At 37.7% G+C, this 19,495-nt stretch overlaps 1 protein-coding gene across 1 annotated transcript in view; it reads right to left on the bottom strand.

The window, feature by feature from the left end:
• Positions 1–7,368: 7,368 nt before the first annotated feature.
• Positions 7,369–19,495, bottom strand: part of SLAMF6 (SLAM family member 6) — a 28,297-nt gene continuing 16,170 nt past the window's right edge. The window contains 6 exon segments of the mRNA XM_053668004.1: positions 7,369–7,848; positions 8,380–8,459; positions 9,493–9,531; positions 9,873–10,007; positions 10,620–10,883; positions 15,118–15,440. Of these exon segments, the coding sequence (XP_053523979.1) occupies positions 7,741–7,848; positions 8,380–8,459; positions 9,493–9,531; positions 9,873–10,007; positions 10,620–10,883; positions 15,118–15,440 (949 nt within the window). The 3' untranslated portion in view covers positions 7,369–7,740.

Raw genomic sequence — 19,495 nt, 5'->3', positions numbered from 1 at the left:
TTTTGAAAGCATCAAGAGAAAAGCAACTTGTCACATACAAGGGAATTTTTATAAACTATTAGCAGGTTTTAAGCAGAAAGCTTGCAGCCTGGGAAGGGGTGAAATGATACAATCAAACAGCTGAAAGAAGAAAACTGCCAACAAAATTTGTGTAAAATCTCAATGGATCCGAGACAGCCAAAACAACCTTCAAAAAGAACAAAATTGTAGGACCCAAACTGGCAAACTGTACTTTAAAAATGAAGCAGCAATAAAGACGTTCCCAGACAAACAGAAACGAAGGAAGTTCATCCCTACTTGACCTGCCTAACAAGAGGTGCTAAAAGAAATTTTTATGTTTAACGGATAATAAACAACAACCCAAAGCATATAATAATATAAATTTCATCAGTAAAGGTAGATATTAGACAAATACAGAAAAATGTAATATTGTAATGGTAGTATACAAATCACTTTTAACTATGGTATAAAATTTAAAAGATAAAAGTATTAAAATAAGTGTAAACAAACTCTGGAATGGCTACACAATTTTAAAAAATGTAAGTTATGACATCAATAACAGTGTATGTGTGTGTGGGGGGCAAAGTAAAAATGCAGAGTTTTTGTATATAGTTGAAGTTAAGTTTTTATAGACTGAATGTGAAGGAGTGAAAAAGATATTTCATGCAAATGGAAACCAAAATAGAGCAGAAGTTGTTATAGTTATATGAGAAAAAAATAGACTTTAAGTTAAAAATAGTTATAGGAGATAAAGTTTTATAAATGATGAAAGGGTCAAATCAGCAGGAAAATGTAACAATTAAAAATATATTGCACCCAACACTAGAGCACCTAGGTATATAAAGCAAACACTGACAGATCTAATGGGAGAAATAAATAACAATACATAACAAAGGTGACTTCAATACTCCATGTTAAGTGATGGATTGAACATCCAGACTGAAAATCAATAAGGAAAGAGCAGACTTGAACAATGCTATAACTACATGGACCTAACAGACATATTCAGAACATTTCACCCAACGGCCGCAGAATGCACATTCTTCTCAGTGCACATAAATCTCTAGAATAGATCACATGTTAAGTCATAAAACAACTTGTAACAAAATTGAGAATTATCTTTTCTGACCACAGTGGAATAAAACCAGAAATCAACAAAATAAGTAAATTAGAAAAGTTTATAAATAAAAAACAAACTTTAAATATGAAGGAACTAGGAAAAGAAGAACAAATTGAGCCCCAAAAGTAGAAGAAAGTAAATAACAAAGATTAGAGCAGAAATAAATTAAATAGAAAATAGAAGAAACAAGTTAGTTTTATGAAAAGATGAACAAAATTAATGAACCCTTAGCTAGACTAAGAAAGAAAAAAGAGGACTCAAGTAAATAGGCTCAGATATTAAAGAGGAGACATCACAATGATGCCACAGAATTAAAAAACAGTCATAAGGGACTATTATGAAAAATTATATACCAACAAATTGGACAATTTAGAAAAATTAGATAAGCTTCTGGAAACATACAACCTATTAAGAACAAATCAAGATGAAAGAGAAAGTTTGACAGATCAATAACGAATAAAGATATTGAATTAGTAATAAAAGGAAAACCCAGGACCAGATAGCTTCACAGGTGCATTCTACCAAATATTTAAAGAAAAATTAATATAAATTTTTCTTAAAGTCTTCCAAAAAATATGAGGAGGGAGCATTTCTGAACTCATCTTATGAGGCCATCATCACTCTGATACCAAAACCAGACAAAGATGTAAGAAAACTATAATGCAAAAATCTTCAGTAAAATATTAACAAACCAAACTCAATAGCATATTAAAAGGTTCATACACCATGACTAAGGGATTTTATCCCTAGAATGCAAGGATGATTCAGCATACACAAATCAATCAACGTGATATACCATATTAACTAAATTAAGGATGAAAATTACATGATCATCTTAATAAATGCAGAAAAAGCGTTTGACAAAAGTTAACACCCTTTCATGAAAAAAGCCCTTAACAATTTCAGCACAGAGGAACTTATCTCAACACAGTAAAGGCCTCATATGAAAAACTTACAGCGAATGTCATATTCAATGGTGAAAAACGGAAAGCTTTTATTCTACAGTCTGGAAAATGACAGATAGGGCTGCTTTTGATACTTCTGTTTAACACAAGACTGGAAGCCCTAGCCAGAGTAATTAGGCAAAGCAAAACAAAACAAAACAAAAGCAGAAAGAAAGAAGAAAAATTATCTGCAGAAGAAAATTTTACCTGCAATACTAAGAATACTCTTTTAAATAAAACTTACTTTAAAATTTATGCAGAATCTCAAGGGACCCTAATAGTCAAAACAACCTTCAAAAAGAACAAAGTTGGAGGAATCACATGCCTGATTTCAAAACTTAATACAAAGCTACAGTAATTTAAATGGTATGGTATTGACAAAATAGACATAGAGACCAACTGGAGTGTATTAGAGAGCTCAGAAATAAACTTTTGACTATATGGTAAAAAGATCTTTGACAATGGTGCCAAGAATATAAGATGGGGAAAGGATAGGGTCTTTAATATGTGGTACTGAGAAAACTGTATATTTATGTGGAGAAGAATGAAATTTGACCTTTGTTTGATGCTATACACAAAAATCAACTCAAAATGGATTAAAGACAAACATAACCCTTGAAAATGTAAAACTTCTAGAGGAAAACATAGGAGAAAAGCTTCTTGACATTGGTTTTGACCATAATTTATTGGATTTGACACTAAAAGGAAAGGCAACAAAAGCAGAAAAGAGACAAATGGGATTACATCAAACTAGAAAGCTTCTACATAGCATAGGAAACAATAAAATTAAAAATCAATCTATGGAATTGGAGAAAACATTTGCAAACCATATATTGGGTAAAGGATTAATATCCAAAATATATAAGAAATTCAAAAAACTCAATTGCAAAAAAAACAAATAACCTAACTTCAATATGGGTAAATCTGAACAGACATTTATTCAAAGAAAGTATATAAATGGCCAACAAGAATATGAAAAGGTGCTCAACATCACTAATCATTAGGGTAATGCAAATCAAAACCACAGTGAGATATTACCTTATATCTGTTAGAATAGTTATTATGAACAATAAAATAAAAAAACAAGTATTTCCCTGCTGGTTGAAGCATCATGCAGTACACCAAAAAGGTGCGAGTTTGATCCCCAGTCAGGGCACAACCCTAGGTTTCAGGTTCCATACCCAGTTGGGGCATGTGTGGGAGGCAACTGATAGATGCTTCTCTTTCACATTGATGTTTCTCTCTCTGACACTTACCTCTCTCTAAAATCAATAGACATATGCTTGAATGAGATTTAAAATTTTTTTAAATCCCTGACTGGTATGGCTCAGTTGGTTGGGTGTTGTCCTGCAAAATGAAAGGTTGCTGGTTTGATTCCTGTTTAGGCCACAGACCTCAGTTGCAGGTTTGTCCCTGACTGGGGCACATATGAGAAGCAATGGATTGATGTTTCTCTCTCACACTGATGTTTCTCTCTCTCTCTTTCTCCCTATTTTCCCCTCTCTCTAAAAACAAATAAGTAAAATCTTTAAAAAAAATAACAAGTGTTGATGAGGATTTGGAGAAACCTGTACATTCCTGTACACTGTTGGTGGGAATGTAAATTGATACAGCTGCTGTGGAAAATGATATAGAGTTTCCTCAAAAAATTAAAAACAGAATTTAAAAAAAGTATTTTATTGTTGTTCAATTATAGTTGTCTGCATTTACCCCACCACCACTCCCTGCCCCAGCCGAACCCACTTCCCTGCCTTGCTTCTACCCACCCTCACCACCCACTCTTGGTTTTGTCCATGTGTCTCTTATAGTTGTTCCTGAAAACTCTTCCCCCTATTATCCCCTCCCCCCTCCCTTCTGGTTACTGTCAGATTGTTCTTACTTTCAATGTCTCTGGTTATATTTTGCTTGCTTTTTTTTTGTTGATTAGTTTCCTGTTAAAGGTGAGATCATATGGTATTTTTTCCATATGATCCAGCAATTCCACTTCTGACTATATATATCCAAAAGAAATAAAATTCATGGATGAATGTTGAGGACATTGTGCTAAGTGAGATAAGGCAGACAGACAGACAGACAGACACACACACCATAAGAGCCTACTTATTTAAGGAATTTAAAATAGTTAAACTTATAGAAGCAGAATGTGAATGGTAGTCACCAAATGACAAGTGGAGGGGGAATAAAAAAGATGTTGGTCAAAGGGTATAAAATTGCAGTTATGCAAGAGGAATAGGTCTCCAAGATCTATTGTACAGCATGGTGCCTACAGTCAACAATACTGTATTGTATACTTAAAAATTTATGATGGTAAATATTATGGTAAGTATTCTTATCACACACAAAAAATTACAAATTAATAAAATTAAAAAGGATAAAGGAAGCTTTTGGAGATGATGAATATATTTACAGTATTGATTATAATCATGGTTTCACAAATGTATACTTATTTACAAACTCATCAAGTTGTATGCATTAACTATGTATAGTTTTTGGTATGTCAATCATGCCTCAATAAAGTGTTTCTTAAACATTAAAAAATACTTGAACCCACAAAAAAATCAGAGAACTCTTCCCAGGAGAAGAGGAGTGTTATTTTTCATATGGGGTAAAATAATGGAATTTGAGAAAAGGTAGAAAATGACAGAAAAGCAGGGCTCAGACAATGTATCTTTTCTCCTTTATTTTATAAAATTTGTGAAAAAATTGTATCAGTTCAGAAGAATGTAAATTAATGTAATAACAATAATAAACAACAAAAGCTGACATTTATTGAGCTCTTTTATGGGCTAAGCACCATGCTAAAGGCTTCAGGTACATTGTCTTATTTAATTCTCACAAAACTTTATTACATATTTATTTATTTATTACAAAGATTTATTGAACATTTGATATCTGCTAGATACTATGCTAGAGGAACAGTGATAAATAAAATCATTATGATCCCCATTCCTGGAGGGTTTATGGTATAGGAGGAAGAACATACATTAAACAAATAAAAATAAATATTTATTAACATGTGATAAATTACATGGAAGGTATGACAGTATAATGGGGAGGGCACTTCAGATGGAGTGTTTTAGAAGGTCTTATTTTTTATTTATTGTATTTCATCCTCACATGAGGACATTTTTTCATTGCTTTTTAGAGAGAAAGGGAGAGAAACATCAATATGAAAGAGAAGCATGTATGGCTGCTTCCCCTACACATCTGCCTGATGGGGGAATGAATGAACCTGAAAACCAGGCATGTGCCCTGGCCTGAAATAGAACCTGCAATCCTTCAATTATGGGGCAATGCTTCAATTAACTGAGTCACACTGGCCAGGGCTGAGAAGGTTTCTTTTAGAAGACATATGTAAACTAAGCCTGAAAGAATAAGAAGTCAGGCAAGCAGAGGAAGGGCCTTAAGTCAGATATGAATAACTTCAACATAAATAAATCTTTCCTCTGATAGAGGAACTGAAGGAAGATCAGGGAGGATAAATAGAGATAGAGGTGGGAAAGTGATGATAGCTGAGGCTGGAGATGGGCCAAACCGGCCAGAGCCGTGGAGGTACAGTTTCATTCCAGTGCATGGGGAAATCTTGCAGAGCTTTAAGCAGACAAGTAAAAAATCCAATTCATATTAAAAATATGATTCTTGCTGTCTTGTGGAGAATGGTGTAAAGGAAGATAAGAGCAAATTTGGGGAGAGTTGTTCAGAGTTTACTGTAGCATTCCAGAGTAGAGACAATGATGGTTAGATATAGAATGGTGGCTGAAGATTTCCAAAGAAGTGAATAGGTTTAAGATATATATTTGGAGGTATACTCCAAAGGGCCTAGTGAAGAAAAAGCTGAAGTCAAAGATAATTCAAATTCCTGGTTTGGGTAACAGCTGATGTACTACCATCCTTCTTTTTCACTCTGGGAGACCAAAGGTCCAAGATCTTTAGTAGCATGTACCAGGAGATATGTCTAGGGTAAATGATTTGAGCATGGGCCCATCCAATTCTAGAGACAACACATGTAACTAACATGCTGTACTCTCTCCCACAGCTCTGCTGCTCAGTCACAGTTCTGCTGCTATCTAAAAGGAGAGAAATGGTTATCTTCTGAATTATAGTCTTTTGTCAACCATAATCCCATTTGCTTAGTTTCCAGGTATATTATCTAAAGCATGTTTTGTTCTGGAGCAGACTAGTGCTATTTGGGTCACAGGCTGAAAATGATGTTATTCCTTAAACTTTTGGTGGGATAAGCAGGTTTAAGTCTGGAGGGTTGGAAGTGATAATCCTAGATATTCAAACTCTGTTTCCAGGCAGAAACCAAGCACTCTTCTCTCCCATGGGATCAGGAGAAGATGTGTCACTCCTGAAATCCTTTGATACCTTTCAGCAACTTAGATGATGACAGTTGCCCTGGAAGAAATGGGTTTACTTTAGTAGGAAAAAGAGGAAAGTGAAGTAGCTTAATATGGACCAGAGTTCTAGGCCACCCCCCTAGGACTACAGAGAAGGTAAGGCAAGGACTAGAAGGCAGTAGGGGTATTGATAGTATAAGGCAGAATTACATTAAAAAACAAATAGGCTGAAATCTCAGATACAAGTGGTGATCCTAAAACAAGGTAACTTTTTGCATGTGTTTTGCTGATGTCCTGAGACTTTCTGTATGCTACTGGCATTTGTGCATCTGTAAAATGGCTCCTTAACTTTTACTTCATTTACAAAGTTGTAGGTCTGATAAGAGAGGTAAGAATGTAAGAACATATGACAATCATGGGCTTACCCATTTGGATTGAGAATTGTAAAGTAAATTGTAGAGGAAACATTGTTTTCATAGATATTGGGATTTCTGTTTTCTGTAATAAATAATCATACTGATATGGCTCACACAGACAAAGAGATATTCATGCATAGATATATTCCCAGGGAAAGGTAGTATGACAAAGTTCTTCCAGAGGAATGCTAGGGAGTGTCTAGCAAGAGGAGCTGGAAACCAAATACCACTGAAACATGTGAAAATGTAGTGGTATTTTCTGAACCCCAAACAGAAGCACACCTCAGCAAACCACTGGGCTCAAGAACCGATGAGAGAGGCAGAAGGGTGATGACCTTCTCGACATATGTTGTAAAGAAAATAAAACGTTTTCATCTTGAAACCAACTCTACTGTCTTTTGCTTCAGATCTTTACTGGTTATAACTGGAGGTATTACCTGCTCCATTTTGTCCCTGTGATTCTAACTGCTTGGTCATCAAGTCTTTGGGTTCTCCTCAAACAGAAGGAACTGGTAGAGTAGTAGAAACATGTGATATTGAGAGTGGCTCTGCTTGGAATACAAAGTATAGCAATAACAGCAGAAGTCTCCTATGCTCAGAGATTTTGGCATTTAAAATTAATTAAGGAATATTAGGGTATTATCAAGACCTCTGAAACTCTCCAAAGTACAATTTTGTACTAACAAAAAAGTAAAATTTGCAGATTAGTTTCTTGGTTTGTTGAGAGTGATTCATCTTGTCTCCAAGAAGAAATTGAAAAGACAGAAATATCTGAAGAAGTAAGAGTATCCCTATGTGTTTCTTTCTTCAAAGAGCCTGCTTTGCAAATACCTGTGAGGGGCTGTATGAGGTGATCCAAGATTTCTAGATAGACCATTGCTCCCAACGGTTGGAGAGTGATGAGTTCTTTGGGCTGTTTTTCAGTTGACATGGAAACTGGCCTCTCAAGATGTATAGTGTTCAGAAATATGCCTCTTGCAGGTGGTAGGAAATTGTTGATGCCTGACCAAGGCCATCTGGCTATGTTGCTAAAGAGGTGGGGAGAATTGAGGGCTGGTCATGCCTATAGTGTCCTCTACTGTGGAGGACTTGCAAATTCTTGCTCCTGTTCTCCTCTCAAGAGACTGCTGCTGAGCACCCCTCTTTTTTGCGCATCCAGATGAAAAGCCCTTACTATAGAATTGTCTCATTTGCAAACTCTCAGACTTGATTGAAGTTCAGATCTACTCAGTAAGTATTTATTGAGCATCATGCTAAGACATAGGGGAAGAGAGAGGAAGACCTAATTTTCACTCTTGGGCAGCTTGTAATTAAACGGAAGGAACCATTTACTAAAACATTAAACAGTTAGAGAACAGTGTCAATAAGGACATAAGTGAACATTCCACTGGGGCCAGAGCAGTGGAGTCTGGAAAGGTCCCTCAAAGAACTTTGCAATGCCTGCAGTTCTCCTTTCCTAAATGGTGTACATATTTGTATTAATCAGATAATCGTGGTGACAAATTTGTGAATGACTAAAAACAATGATAATGATGAAGTATAAAGCTGAAAGGACTCACCATGTTTGGATGAATGACCTGAGCATACACAGTGTTTCCTGGAGAGATTGGGTCATATTCTGAGTTTCTTAGGATCTCTGCTATGAATAGAGATGCAGTGTCAGTGGCAAGTGCACTATGGATCTGTTCTCCCAGGAACTTGCCTACCCCAGGGGACTTTCTGGCCCTAACAATGCAGTTGTTTGAGGCATTGCCCTTCCTTATGGTTCATTCATTTTTGACAATCTTTGGAATTCTGGGTGGAACCAGGAACTTCTTAGTCATGTTATCTATTTCTGACCTCATCTCTTGTCTGGTGGTAGCCTAAAGTTTTAGAGTCTCTCACTGTATTCACACTTAAGCAAGGAAGTTCCTAGGACCAAATGGTACCACATACATAACACTTAGAGAACCTCACTGGCCAGCATAGTGAAGCTGGATTACTTCATGTGCATGTTATTAAACTTTTCAGAGGTCCTTCAGGTGGGTTTGATTACATTAGAGATGAGGAATTGTAAACTCAGAAAAGTCAGCTAACTTGGTACAAAATTACAGAGGAAGTGGTGGAATAAGAAACTTAAGTGTGTGCCTTCTGACTCCAAACCTTATGCCCTTCTCTCTACACATAACATCATATATCTCTTCATTCATGAAATGAGACTCAGTGCTAATCTGAGTCCAGAGTCTGCATCCCAGTCTATTACATTTTCTCTTTTGATTCTTTTTATTCAATACCCAAACCCTGGATGAATAAAGTGATGTGGTCAGGCAGTTTGTCTATGGGGTTTTGATACTCCAATCCTATCCTTGCCCTGGATTTTTTGGGTGATAATGGCCAGGCTATGAGCACTTTCTTTGACACTTAGTTTTTCCATCAGCAGGATAGGGAATGACCCTAATCTGACTCTATGAAATTGTGTCAGCGACTGGTTCACATGTGTGCAAGGGACCCTGTAAGTCCCACAGGGGACAAACTCACAGTCACATGTTCTTCCCTGGCACCATCTGGTCCATGCGAGTAATGACATTCCGACTCCATCCTCTATTATCCAGGCCTCTGACCGGCCCCTTTCTTCTTTCATTTGGCTCTTCCCATCTGTTTTATGATTGGGATTTAAGAATCCAGAAGCTCACCAGGATTCTGGGTTTGATGAGTAGAAAACTGTAAGAAACCTGGAAAATAAAATCAGGTAAATTGAAACTTGTGACTAGTGAGAAAGATCTTCCATTCTTCCACCCCTATAGGTGTCTCTCCAGAAGATATAATGGAAGAGGACCAGAAAGGGAAGGGCAGACAGGCCCTGAGACCGGGTCCTACATTTCCCAATAAGACACCTTTGTCAGGAAATTAGCAGGTGTGTGGTTATATTCCAGATGTTGTCCCAGTGGACTAGCTGAACCAGTATTTACATCCTCCCTCTCTTTACATGTCTTACAAAAGAGACAGGTAAAGGGAACCCCGGACTCTAACTGTCTGAAACCTTGGAGAAGAAACAAATAGGAAGAAAGAAAACCTGTTATTCTTTTCCTCCAAACAAACATTGGACACACAGTGATACAGATAAAAGAAAGCACTATTATAATCCATATATTTGGGTGTTGATTTTTCTTGTGAAAAACACCCGAAAAGAAAAAAAAAGGAAGTTACACTTAAGACACATTAAGGGGGTTGGGCATTGTCTCAAAAAGCAAAATGTGGATTGTTTGATTCCTGGTCAGGGCACATGACTGGGTTGTGAACCAAGTCCCTGATTGGGAGTGTTCAAGAGGCAACTGATCAATGTTTCACACTGTTTATCTCCCTCTTTTTCTCCCCTGCTTCCGTTCTCTCTGAAAAAAAAAAAAAAAGATTGAGGTCCAGTGTTCTTCTCCTAGCCTACACTTAACCTCTGCTAGGTCACATTTAGGGGTGGGTTCATTTGTACCCAGAAGCTCTAGGGTTCTGGGCAGAATTTCTGGAAGTGGTAGATAGGGCAGGGTAGAGCCTGTTAGTGCCAAGAGAAAAAAACAATTCTGCTTTCCCAAGGACTTTGCTCTTGGGCTCTGAGTATGTTGGAGAAGGATTGGGAGCGTGGTGGGGGAGGAAGGTAAGACCTCTGGGGTTAGTGAGAAACACAGAGCACCAGAGGGTGTCTGTCTTCTCCCAGCATCTTTGTCTGCTTCCTACTGGGCTGCTGTTTTGGGAATCATGTAGGTCATGTAGTCATGCCATACTCCACAGCAACTCAAGGCTCTTAGAAAGACCTGCGACAGACTGTTACCTTTGCAGAGACTTTGGGCATAGAGAGAAAAGGATAAGTTGCTAACAGGATTCATAGCTGTGCAAGTATAGGTTTGTTCACTGGAATTCTTGGGGTTCCAAAAGATAGTGAGGTTTGCTTCCTCTAGGGGTATGTTTCCTGTGATCTGCCACCTGAATGAGACATGGTCGTTTGGACTCTCCACAGAACAGATTAGGTGGATCTCACAGGTCCCACTGTCAGAGAGTTCAGTGTGATTAGTAACTTGTAAGTTCCTCAGTCATCCTGTGTGCAGAGAAAAGACTTGGATTAAGGACAAATTGCTTGGCTCATCCCTCTGTGAAAAGTATCTTTCTCCTCAATGTTTCTGTATTCCATCTGACAATCTGCTGTATGTTGTGATCTGTATATTCTATAAATAACTCTGTTTATGTTGCCTAATTTATGTGATCAACATTTGGGGTGAGCAAATGATAAGGGGCATCATTATGAGACAGAGTAGTCAGTGTGAGAAATGAGAAGTAAAAGACTGAGGTTACTGCTAAATAGTCGGGTCATTTGGGCTGGTCACCTTACTTTTCTGTACTTCAGTTTATTCCTGGGATCCTTTCTAGCCTTTATTTTCCATCCCTTTGTAAAAACAATTTGGACACTAAGCTAAGGGCCAGCCTTACCTTAGCCAGATCAAAAACCAGAACCAGGCACAAGAGCCATGTTTCCTTCATAATCAGAATTCCCTAGCTGGGGTGGAAGATGGAAGCTTAACTTCCTTGGGAAATTATATTTTTCATAAGTCTACAGGAATCCTGGTGCTCATTGTATCTGATGTCAGCTGCACTGTTGACAAAGAGACCCTGATGCAGAATGTCAGCAAGAAGAAAGGGACACATTGAGAACCAGAAAACTGGGGAAGAAAGAAGTGAAGAAACAGAGAGCAAGCAAGGTATTCTGGGCAACAAGGAAGTGTAATATATTTAGACATTTGATAAAACATTTACTGCAGAAATTTTTGATAACAGAGACCAGGAAATATTGGCTAGTGAGCTGTCAGTAGCTATGGGTCAAAGGGAACACGGGAACAGTATAGAAAAGGTCAGTAACCTAGACTTGTCCTAAGGCTTGAAGTAAAGGTGTCCCAGTTAAGAATAGAATGACTGTAACTGTATGATTAGAAGAGACAGAATAATGCTTTAAGTTTAGTTAAGTGAGTAGATCAAGTGTAACCTATTTTTGTCAGAATAGAGCTTTTATGTAACAGCAAGAGTGTTGAATTTGGAGTTAGGATGACCTAGGTTAGAATTGTTACTTTGCTATTTATTGGCTACATGACCATGAATACATTGTCTATTGTTTCAAGCCTCTGTAAAACTGGCAATAATAGCTACTACTTAGGTTTGACTGAGACAGTGCCTAGCACAGAAATGGCAAATATTTGGTGTGAATGTCGCATCTCCCTCAGCCTATGTTCATGGCTGACCTCAAAAAGCTATCTTATTACTTTTTTCTGCTTGATAAATATGTAACTGCCTATTTGACATTTCCACTTGAATACAATGTGTATTTCAAACTCAACATGTTCAAACAAACTCCCTCTCGTTTTTCTGTCCAAAACCTGCTCCATTTGCAGCCTTCCCCACTTTATTCGATAACAAGTTCATCCTTCTGGTCACACAGGCTAATAGGCAAGAAAGAATATCAAGAATCCAACCACTTCCCATCATCTCCCCTGCTCCCATCCTGGTCCAAGCCAGCATCATCTCTTGTTTGCAATAACCTCCTGATTGGTCCAGTGGCTCCCACCTTTGTCCCTTACAAACTATTCACAATGGAGTAGGAAAGGGATCTTTTAAGCAAGCAAGTCAAACCATATCTCTTCTCTGTAAAACCCTCCTATGGTTCTCAATCTCACTGAGATTCAGAGCCTTACATGATGTGACCCCTTATTTATTTATCCTCATTTCCTATTACTCTCTCCCCACTCTGCTCCTTAATGTTTCTTGAGCATGCCAGCACAGGAGAGTGTGTGTACTTGATGTTCTTCATCCATATATCTTTATGGCATACCCACTTACCTCCAACAGGTCTTGGCTTAAATGTCATCTTCCCAATGAGGCTTATTATGACCATGCTAATTAAAATTGGTCCCTGCTCCCTGTTGGCACACCTGGTTGCTTCTTATGTTGTGCTAATCTCTTTACTCCACAGCACTCATGGCTTCCTTATATATTATGTCATTTAAGGGTGTCCAAGCCACAGCCCATGGGATGACTGCACATGGCCCTAGATAACTGTGAATGTGGCCCAACACAAAATAGTAAATTTACTTAAAACCTTTTTTTGCTCGTCAGTTTTGGTTATGTTTGTGTATTTAATGTGTGGTCCAGGACAACTCTTCTTCCAGTGTGGCCCAGAGACACCAAAAGACACCCTTACTATATGCTTTTTTACTACTACCTCCTATTATCCACCCGGAATGTCAGCTCCATGAAGGCAGTAATCTTTACCTGTTTTGCTCACTGATGTATTTCAGGTGCCTAAAACATTTACTTATACATTGGCTATGGTCAACAAATGAATACATGTAGCATGGCTTCAACCTTCCTTAACAATGAACTGTAGGTAGTTACTCCCAACTAATTGGTCTTGGCCTATAAAGATAAAGTCTTTGCCATTCCTAGATTGGCACATGAAGTAACTGGTCAATATTTTAAAAAACCTACATAGTTTATACGTTGAATTTTTTTGCACTATTGTAAAACATATTGGCGTAGCCTTACACATCTCTTGATTTAAAGTACCTTTGAAGGAGAGGGACTTTAAATGATTCTAAGGAGGGATGGACATTGAACCTTAAGAACGTGGTTATTGCAGAAGTGATGCCTAGTCTTCTGAATGGTAGCAGAAGAACACTGTCTCAACAACTGTAATGAAACCTGATGCAGGGTACATTCTCAGACTTTCCACTAAATGTGTTCCTTCTCTCCAGGATCCTAACAGTGCCTTGATAATCACTAATTACCCAGAGTGATTCTGCCTATAGTGAGTTGAATGAGGACATCCCAAAGATATTTTTTCTCAGAATCTTGTTTGGAAAAAAGGCCTTTGCAGATGTAATTAAATTAGATAAGATGATTCTGGATCATCTGGGTGGGTCTTAAATCCAGTAAATGTCCTAATAAGAGAAAAGCAGAGAGATGCAATAGACAGAAGAGGAGAAAATACAGGAAAGAGGAAGAGGTAACGTGACCCTGGAGGCAGAGATTGGAGTTATATAACCAGGGGCCAAGGAAAACCAAGAAATGCCATCAGCAACCAGAAGCTGGAAGAGGCAAAGAACAGATTTCCTGTCCCCTCTGGTCTCCAGAGGAACTGTAGCCATTTCCATACCTCAATTTTGAACTTTTGGCTTTCAGATCTGTAAGAAAATAAAATTTTGGTTGTTTTAAGCTACCAACTTTGTGGTATTTTGTTTTGGCAATCTCAGGAAATGAATACACTGCCCCAAGATAATTTTGTCCTTTAAATTGGAATCCCTGTTCTGAACTTTCACAGACATCCTCTCTTTGTCATGACATTTACTTGTCATGTGTCCTATTCTTTCAGGAACATGACTGACTAATCTAACATTGTTATCCTGCCAAATATTCAGATGGTAATAAAGGTTAACATGTTACATTTTACTTGAACAGCATTTTTTCAGATAGCGTGTCTTAACCTGAAGGACCCAGTGAATTTTAGACAATGGGTTTTCTAGTAGATAAGAATTACATAATCTCAGTGGCCTTTAAAGTTGCCAATCTGATTATTGAATCTCCTGTACAACATTTCTGTCATTCATGGCATCATTGCTAGAAGATTTTTCTGACCTTGACTCATAAATTGTGTCATTACAGTTTTCATAATTTTATATTGAGGACACAAGCTATCTGGGGAAATATTGTTTTGTTAATTAAACAACCTTGATAGAAAACACATTCTCTGTTCCAGATCATCCTATGGAACATTTTCTATGTAGACCACTGTTCTGTACATTGACCACTGGGTCAGAAGAGCCTTTGTGTTAAGAGAGGCATCACACCAGCTAGTTACATGGGAAGCTCTCCCACTTACTGTTCTGTGACTGTAGGGGGTTGCTGTAATTGATGCTGTGTCTCAGGAGTAAGGATAGTACTTACCTCATGGAGCTTTTGTGAGGATTATGTGACAGATACATGTAATACACATGATAACAAGATTATAGATATTTCATTACTTCCTCTACATTTCCCGTTGAAAGGGACCATTTTATGAGGAGGAGTGAGGTAATTCTGGACTGAAAGTCACAAGACTTAGGTTCTATTCTCAGCTCTATCACTAACTAGTTGTGGGATGCCATTGAGTAGCTTTACCACCAGATCTTAGTCTAGCTCAAAATGCCATATTCTTTACCAGTAGGCTACATTGCATGTTTGCAGTCACATAAAATTGAAATATGTATTTTTTTTAGTCTATACACAATTAAACCCAAAGTTTGACTCACTGAATATCCCCAGATTGTATTTGGAAATCTCTATGGAGTTTGTTGTGCTTATCTGGGTGTAATAGCATCCGCTGTCTGCCATAGTCAGGTTGTTGATCTGCAAGGAGTAGAACTGGGCAACATGCAGTCGATCTTTCTGTTTTGGATCAATCACCTGGATTTGTGCTTCCTTTGGCTGTACGAAGATGATAGCTATTTTATCATGAAGCCAGATGACATTGATCTCCTGTCCTCCAGGAAACTTCAGGGGGAGAGTTACTGACTCTCCCAGCACCCCATTTACCACCAGCAGTGGAGTTGCTGTGGTTTGTGTAACTGCATTTCTTGTAAACACAGAAGAGAAACTGCTATAACTTCCCCTTTCCCACCATCCTCCTACACTCTTTCTCTATAACTCTGCTGGTCTATTAGAGCTCTCTACTGAAGCCCATAGATAGGTAGAAAAGGGAAAACATTAGAAAAACTGTTGAAATGGACTATCAGAAAGACACCACCCCAACAAAGTGTCTTGGTAATGGTCACTTAGCCCAGATGATACTGGCTCAGTTCATCCTCCCACACTGACTGGTTACCTTGGGTCATACACACAATCTGACCCCAACCCCTGAGTTATTTCTCTGGGCCTGAAGTGGAGGGGGACTGGTAACTATATCAACTTCCTGCCACAGACTCCAAGTCCACAGGTGTTTGTTGATAATGTATAATAATTAAAACTCAACATTTATTGATTACATACTATATGTCCAACATAGTAGAGTTGTGAGATTTAGAGGATTAATAATCAGAGTTTACAGTTCTTTTTTTACTTCATTAATGCTTTACTTCATTTAATGCTTACACCAATTTTGGTGAGGCAGGTAAGGATGGATGTTATTACAATAGCCCAGTGCTAAAAGTGGCCTAAGTGCCCATCAGTAAATGAGTTGATTAAAAAACTATGGTACATTTACATAATGTAATACTACACAGCAGAAAGAAAGAAGGAACTCCTACCCTTTGCAACAGCATGGATGAAACTGGCAGCATTATGCTAAGTGAAATAAGCCAGGCTATGAAAAACAAATACCACATGATCTCACCTATAAGTGGAACCTAATCAATAAAACAAGCAAATGAGAAGCAAAATAGAACCAGAGACTTGGAAATAAGGAACAAACTGACAGTGATCAGAGCAGGGATGTGTGGTGGGGGAAAGACAGGGAATCGAAAAGCAAAGAAATACGAATAGAGGACTCACGGGCATGGACAATGGTGGGGGGATTGACTGTAGAGTCAGGGGGATGGGTAGGGGAAAGCAATGGGGAAAAAGGCAGGACAGCTGTGACTGAACAACAATAAAAAACCAAAAAATATTTTAATCTAGAAGAGATAAACATAAAAGTAATAAATATATCAAAAGGACACATAATGGCCATATTCTCGTGAGACTATCTCAGAGCCAAATAACATTTGAACAATAAAGGTAAAATAGTCACAATAATTCTTAAAGAGGATGCTTCCTTATTCATCAGTAAATAACTATAACTGTGACCCTGGCCTTCTTGAAACCTCCTAATTCTCAGAAGATCTGAGTAGGGGAGGAAATATTCTTGGAATCCTGATACTCAGCTCCTGGGTGAGCTCATGCTTCCTTTTTTTCTAAATTGTCATGTGAATGCTAGGCACATGAACATGGCTATCATCATTCCCACCTATCTACTATGTCTCTCCCATCAGCACTTGAACACACTCTTATTTATCTTGAAACCACTTGGGTAAACATCACAGGCAAAATCTTGAGCAAAAGAAATCTAGATACAAATAGAATATAATGGTATGATTCCATTTATTTACTTAACAAATAGGAAAAACAAATCTATGTTGTTAGAAGTCAAGGTAGTGGTTACCTTTGAGGAGGAGGGAGGGATGTCAAGTTAAGGAAGGGAGCATAAAGGGGGAATTCTGGGGTGCTGGTAATGTTATATTTCTTAACTGGTGTCTGTATACACACATTTATTCATTTTATGGTAATTCATTGAGCTGACACTTAGGATTTTCTTTCTGTATATTACATTTCAGTGAAAGATGTTAAAACAACAACAAAAACCAAACCAAAACAAAATATTGACCATGACATCTATGGACTAAGATGTTCTGGTCATTTTTCTGTCTTCTTAATTTCCTATAAGTGTTCTTTCTGTTCACTTTGCTCCAACTATGCTGAGTTGTTTATTCTTTGAGATGGCCAGTGATGGTACACTTGCAATTTACTCTACCTGGAATGTGCTTCTCCCGGGTGTCCATGTGTTTTATTTTTTTTGTCTCCATAGGTCTTTAACACAAACATTCCCTCTCAGAGAGGGCTTCTGTGGCCACTCTTTCCTCATCACCCACCCTTACTTCTATACACTCAATTGCCTTTGAATTTGTTTTTCCCCATAATGCTTATTCTCTAGCATACCTTATAATTTGCATATTTAATTTTTAAAAATTCTTTTTTCCTTCCACTAGAGGGTAAGTTTCATTGAAGCAAGATTTTTTGTCTTTTGTTTGTTTTTGTAGTGAACATCTATACACAGTGCTTGGCACACAGTAGGTACTCAGTGGGTATTTGTTGAGTGAATGGGCACATCTTCATCCTTTCTTTTGAATGTTCTCTATACAGGATATTAAGGACCTTTTTGTAAGGAGCCTGGACATACCTTGTGGCTATAGGACTACCCAGGAACTGTTTATATGGCACCAACACATTTCTTTAAGGTTCCTTTGTTTTTATAGATTGCAAATGTTTGTTTGTTTAACAAGCCATTCATTCTAGTATTTTCTCAGTTCTATGCCAATTTAGCGAGCAAAGCCTTAGGAAACATGGAATTCAGACCATATATATTAGGTTCCTTATCTGTACCAGTTTCTGGGCTGAAGACTTGGAATACAAATATGAATAACACATATCAGTTCTCTGGGCTCGGCATGTGGTAAAGGAGTCTGACTGGTAGACAGTACCTATGATGTGGTGAGTTAGCCTTTGACCTAGGTAAGATAGAGCTTGCTTTCACATTGCCCTCAAATCACTAATTGCACCCTGTGTGCTCAATATCAAGAACTTCTTTCTCTTTGTAATGAGATTGTTTTCCTCTCTTTTCCATAATCTTGAAGATAGGAATTATGTTTATTATCTCTGTATTCTTAGTACTTAGCACAATTTCTAGCTCAATAAATGTTGAACTGATAGAGGTATGTGCTTTGTGAGAGCACAAATTGTGAGAATGATGGTCAAGAAGAGTTGGGGGTTGTCAGGAAACACTTCACAGAGGAGATAAAATTGTACCAGGGTTTTGAATAACAACTGAGGTTCTCCACTGCTTGATTATTTGTGATTCTTCCAAGAATGTTCTGCTATTTCTTTGCTCTATTGTTTTCTTTCCCTGAAATACTCTTCTCCACGTTTTCTAAGAGGTGAGCTCCTATTGATCCTTAAGAAAGACAAAGAAAAATGGCCCAAATGAAAGAATAGATAAAAACTCCAGAAAACCAACTAAGCAATAAGGACATAGCCAACCTATCAGATGCAGAGTTTAAAACACTGGTAATCAGGATGCTCAGAGAAATGACTGAGGATGGATACAAAATAAAGGAAGAAGTGAAGGCTTTACAAAGTGAAATAAAGAAAAATATACAGGGAGCCAACAGTGAAGGGAAGGAAACTGGGATTCAGATCAATAATTTGGAACAAAAGGAAGAAATAAACATGCAACTGGGGCCAAATGAAGAAACAAAAATTCAAAAACAAACAAACGAGGAGAGGCTTAGGAAACTCCAGGACAACTTTAAACATTCCAACATCTGAATCATAGGGGTGCCAGAAGGAGAAGAGGAAGAGCAAGACATTAAAAACTTATTTGAAAAAATTAATGAATAAAAACTTCCCCAGTCTGGCAAAGGAACTAGACATGCAAGTCCATGAAGCTCAGAGAGTCCCAAAGAAGTTGGATCCAAAGAGGAACAAACCAAGGCACATCATCATTAAGTTGCCCAAAATTAAAGACAAAGAGAGAATCTTAAAAGCAGCAAGAAAAAAGGAGACAGTTACCTGCAAAGGAGTGTCCATAAGGCTATCAGCTGATTTCTCAAAAAAAAAACCTTACAGTTAAGTAGGAGCTGGAAAGAAGTATTCAATTGTGAAAGGCAAGTACCTACATCCAAGATTACTCTATCCAGCAAAGCTTTCACTTGGAATGGAAGGGTAGATGAAGTGCTTCCTGGATATGGTAAAGTTAAAGAAATTCATCATCACCAAGACCTTATTACAGGAAATGTTAAAGGGACTTATCTAAGAAAAGAGAAGATCAAAACTATGAACAATAAAATGACAATAAACTCACAACTATCAACAACTGTA

The sequence above is a fragment of the Artibeus jamaicensis genome, unplaced genomic scaffold, assembly GCF_021234435.1.
Source record: "Artibeus jamaicensis isolate MK-2021 breed Jamaican fruit bat unplaced genomic scaffold, CSHL_Jam_final contig_475, whole genome shotgun sequence".
NCBI classification, from domain to species: Eukaryota; Metazoa; Chordata; class Mammalia; order Chiroptera; family Phyllostomidae; genus Artibeus; species Artibeus jamaicensis.
The sequence above is the reverse complement of the archived record's forward strand: the minus strand, read 5'-3'. Positions and strand labels throughout refer to the sequence as shown.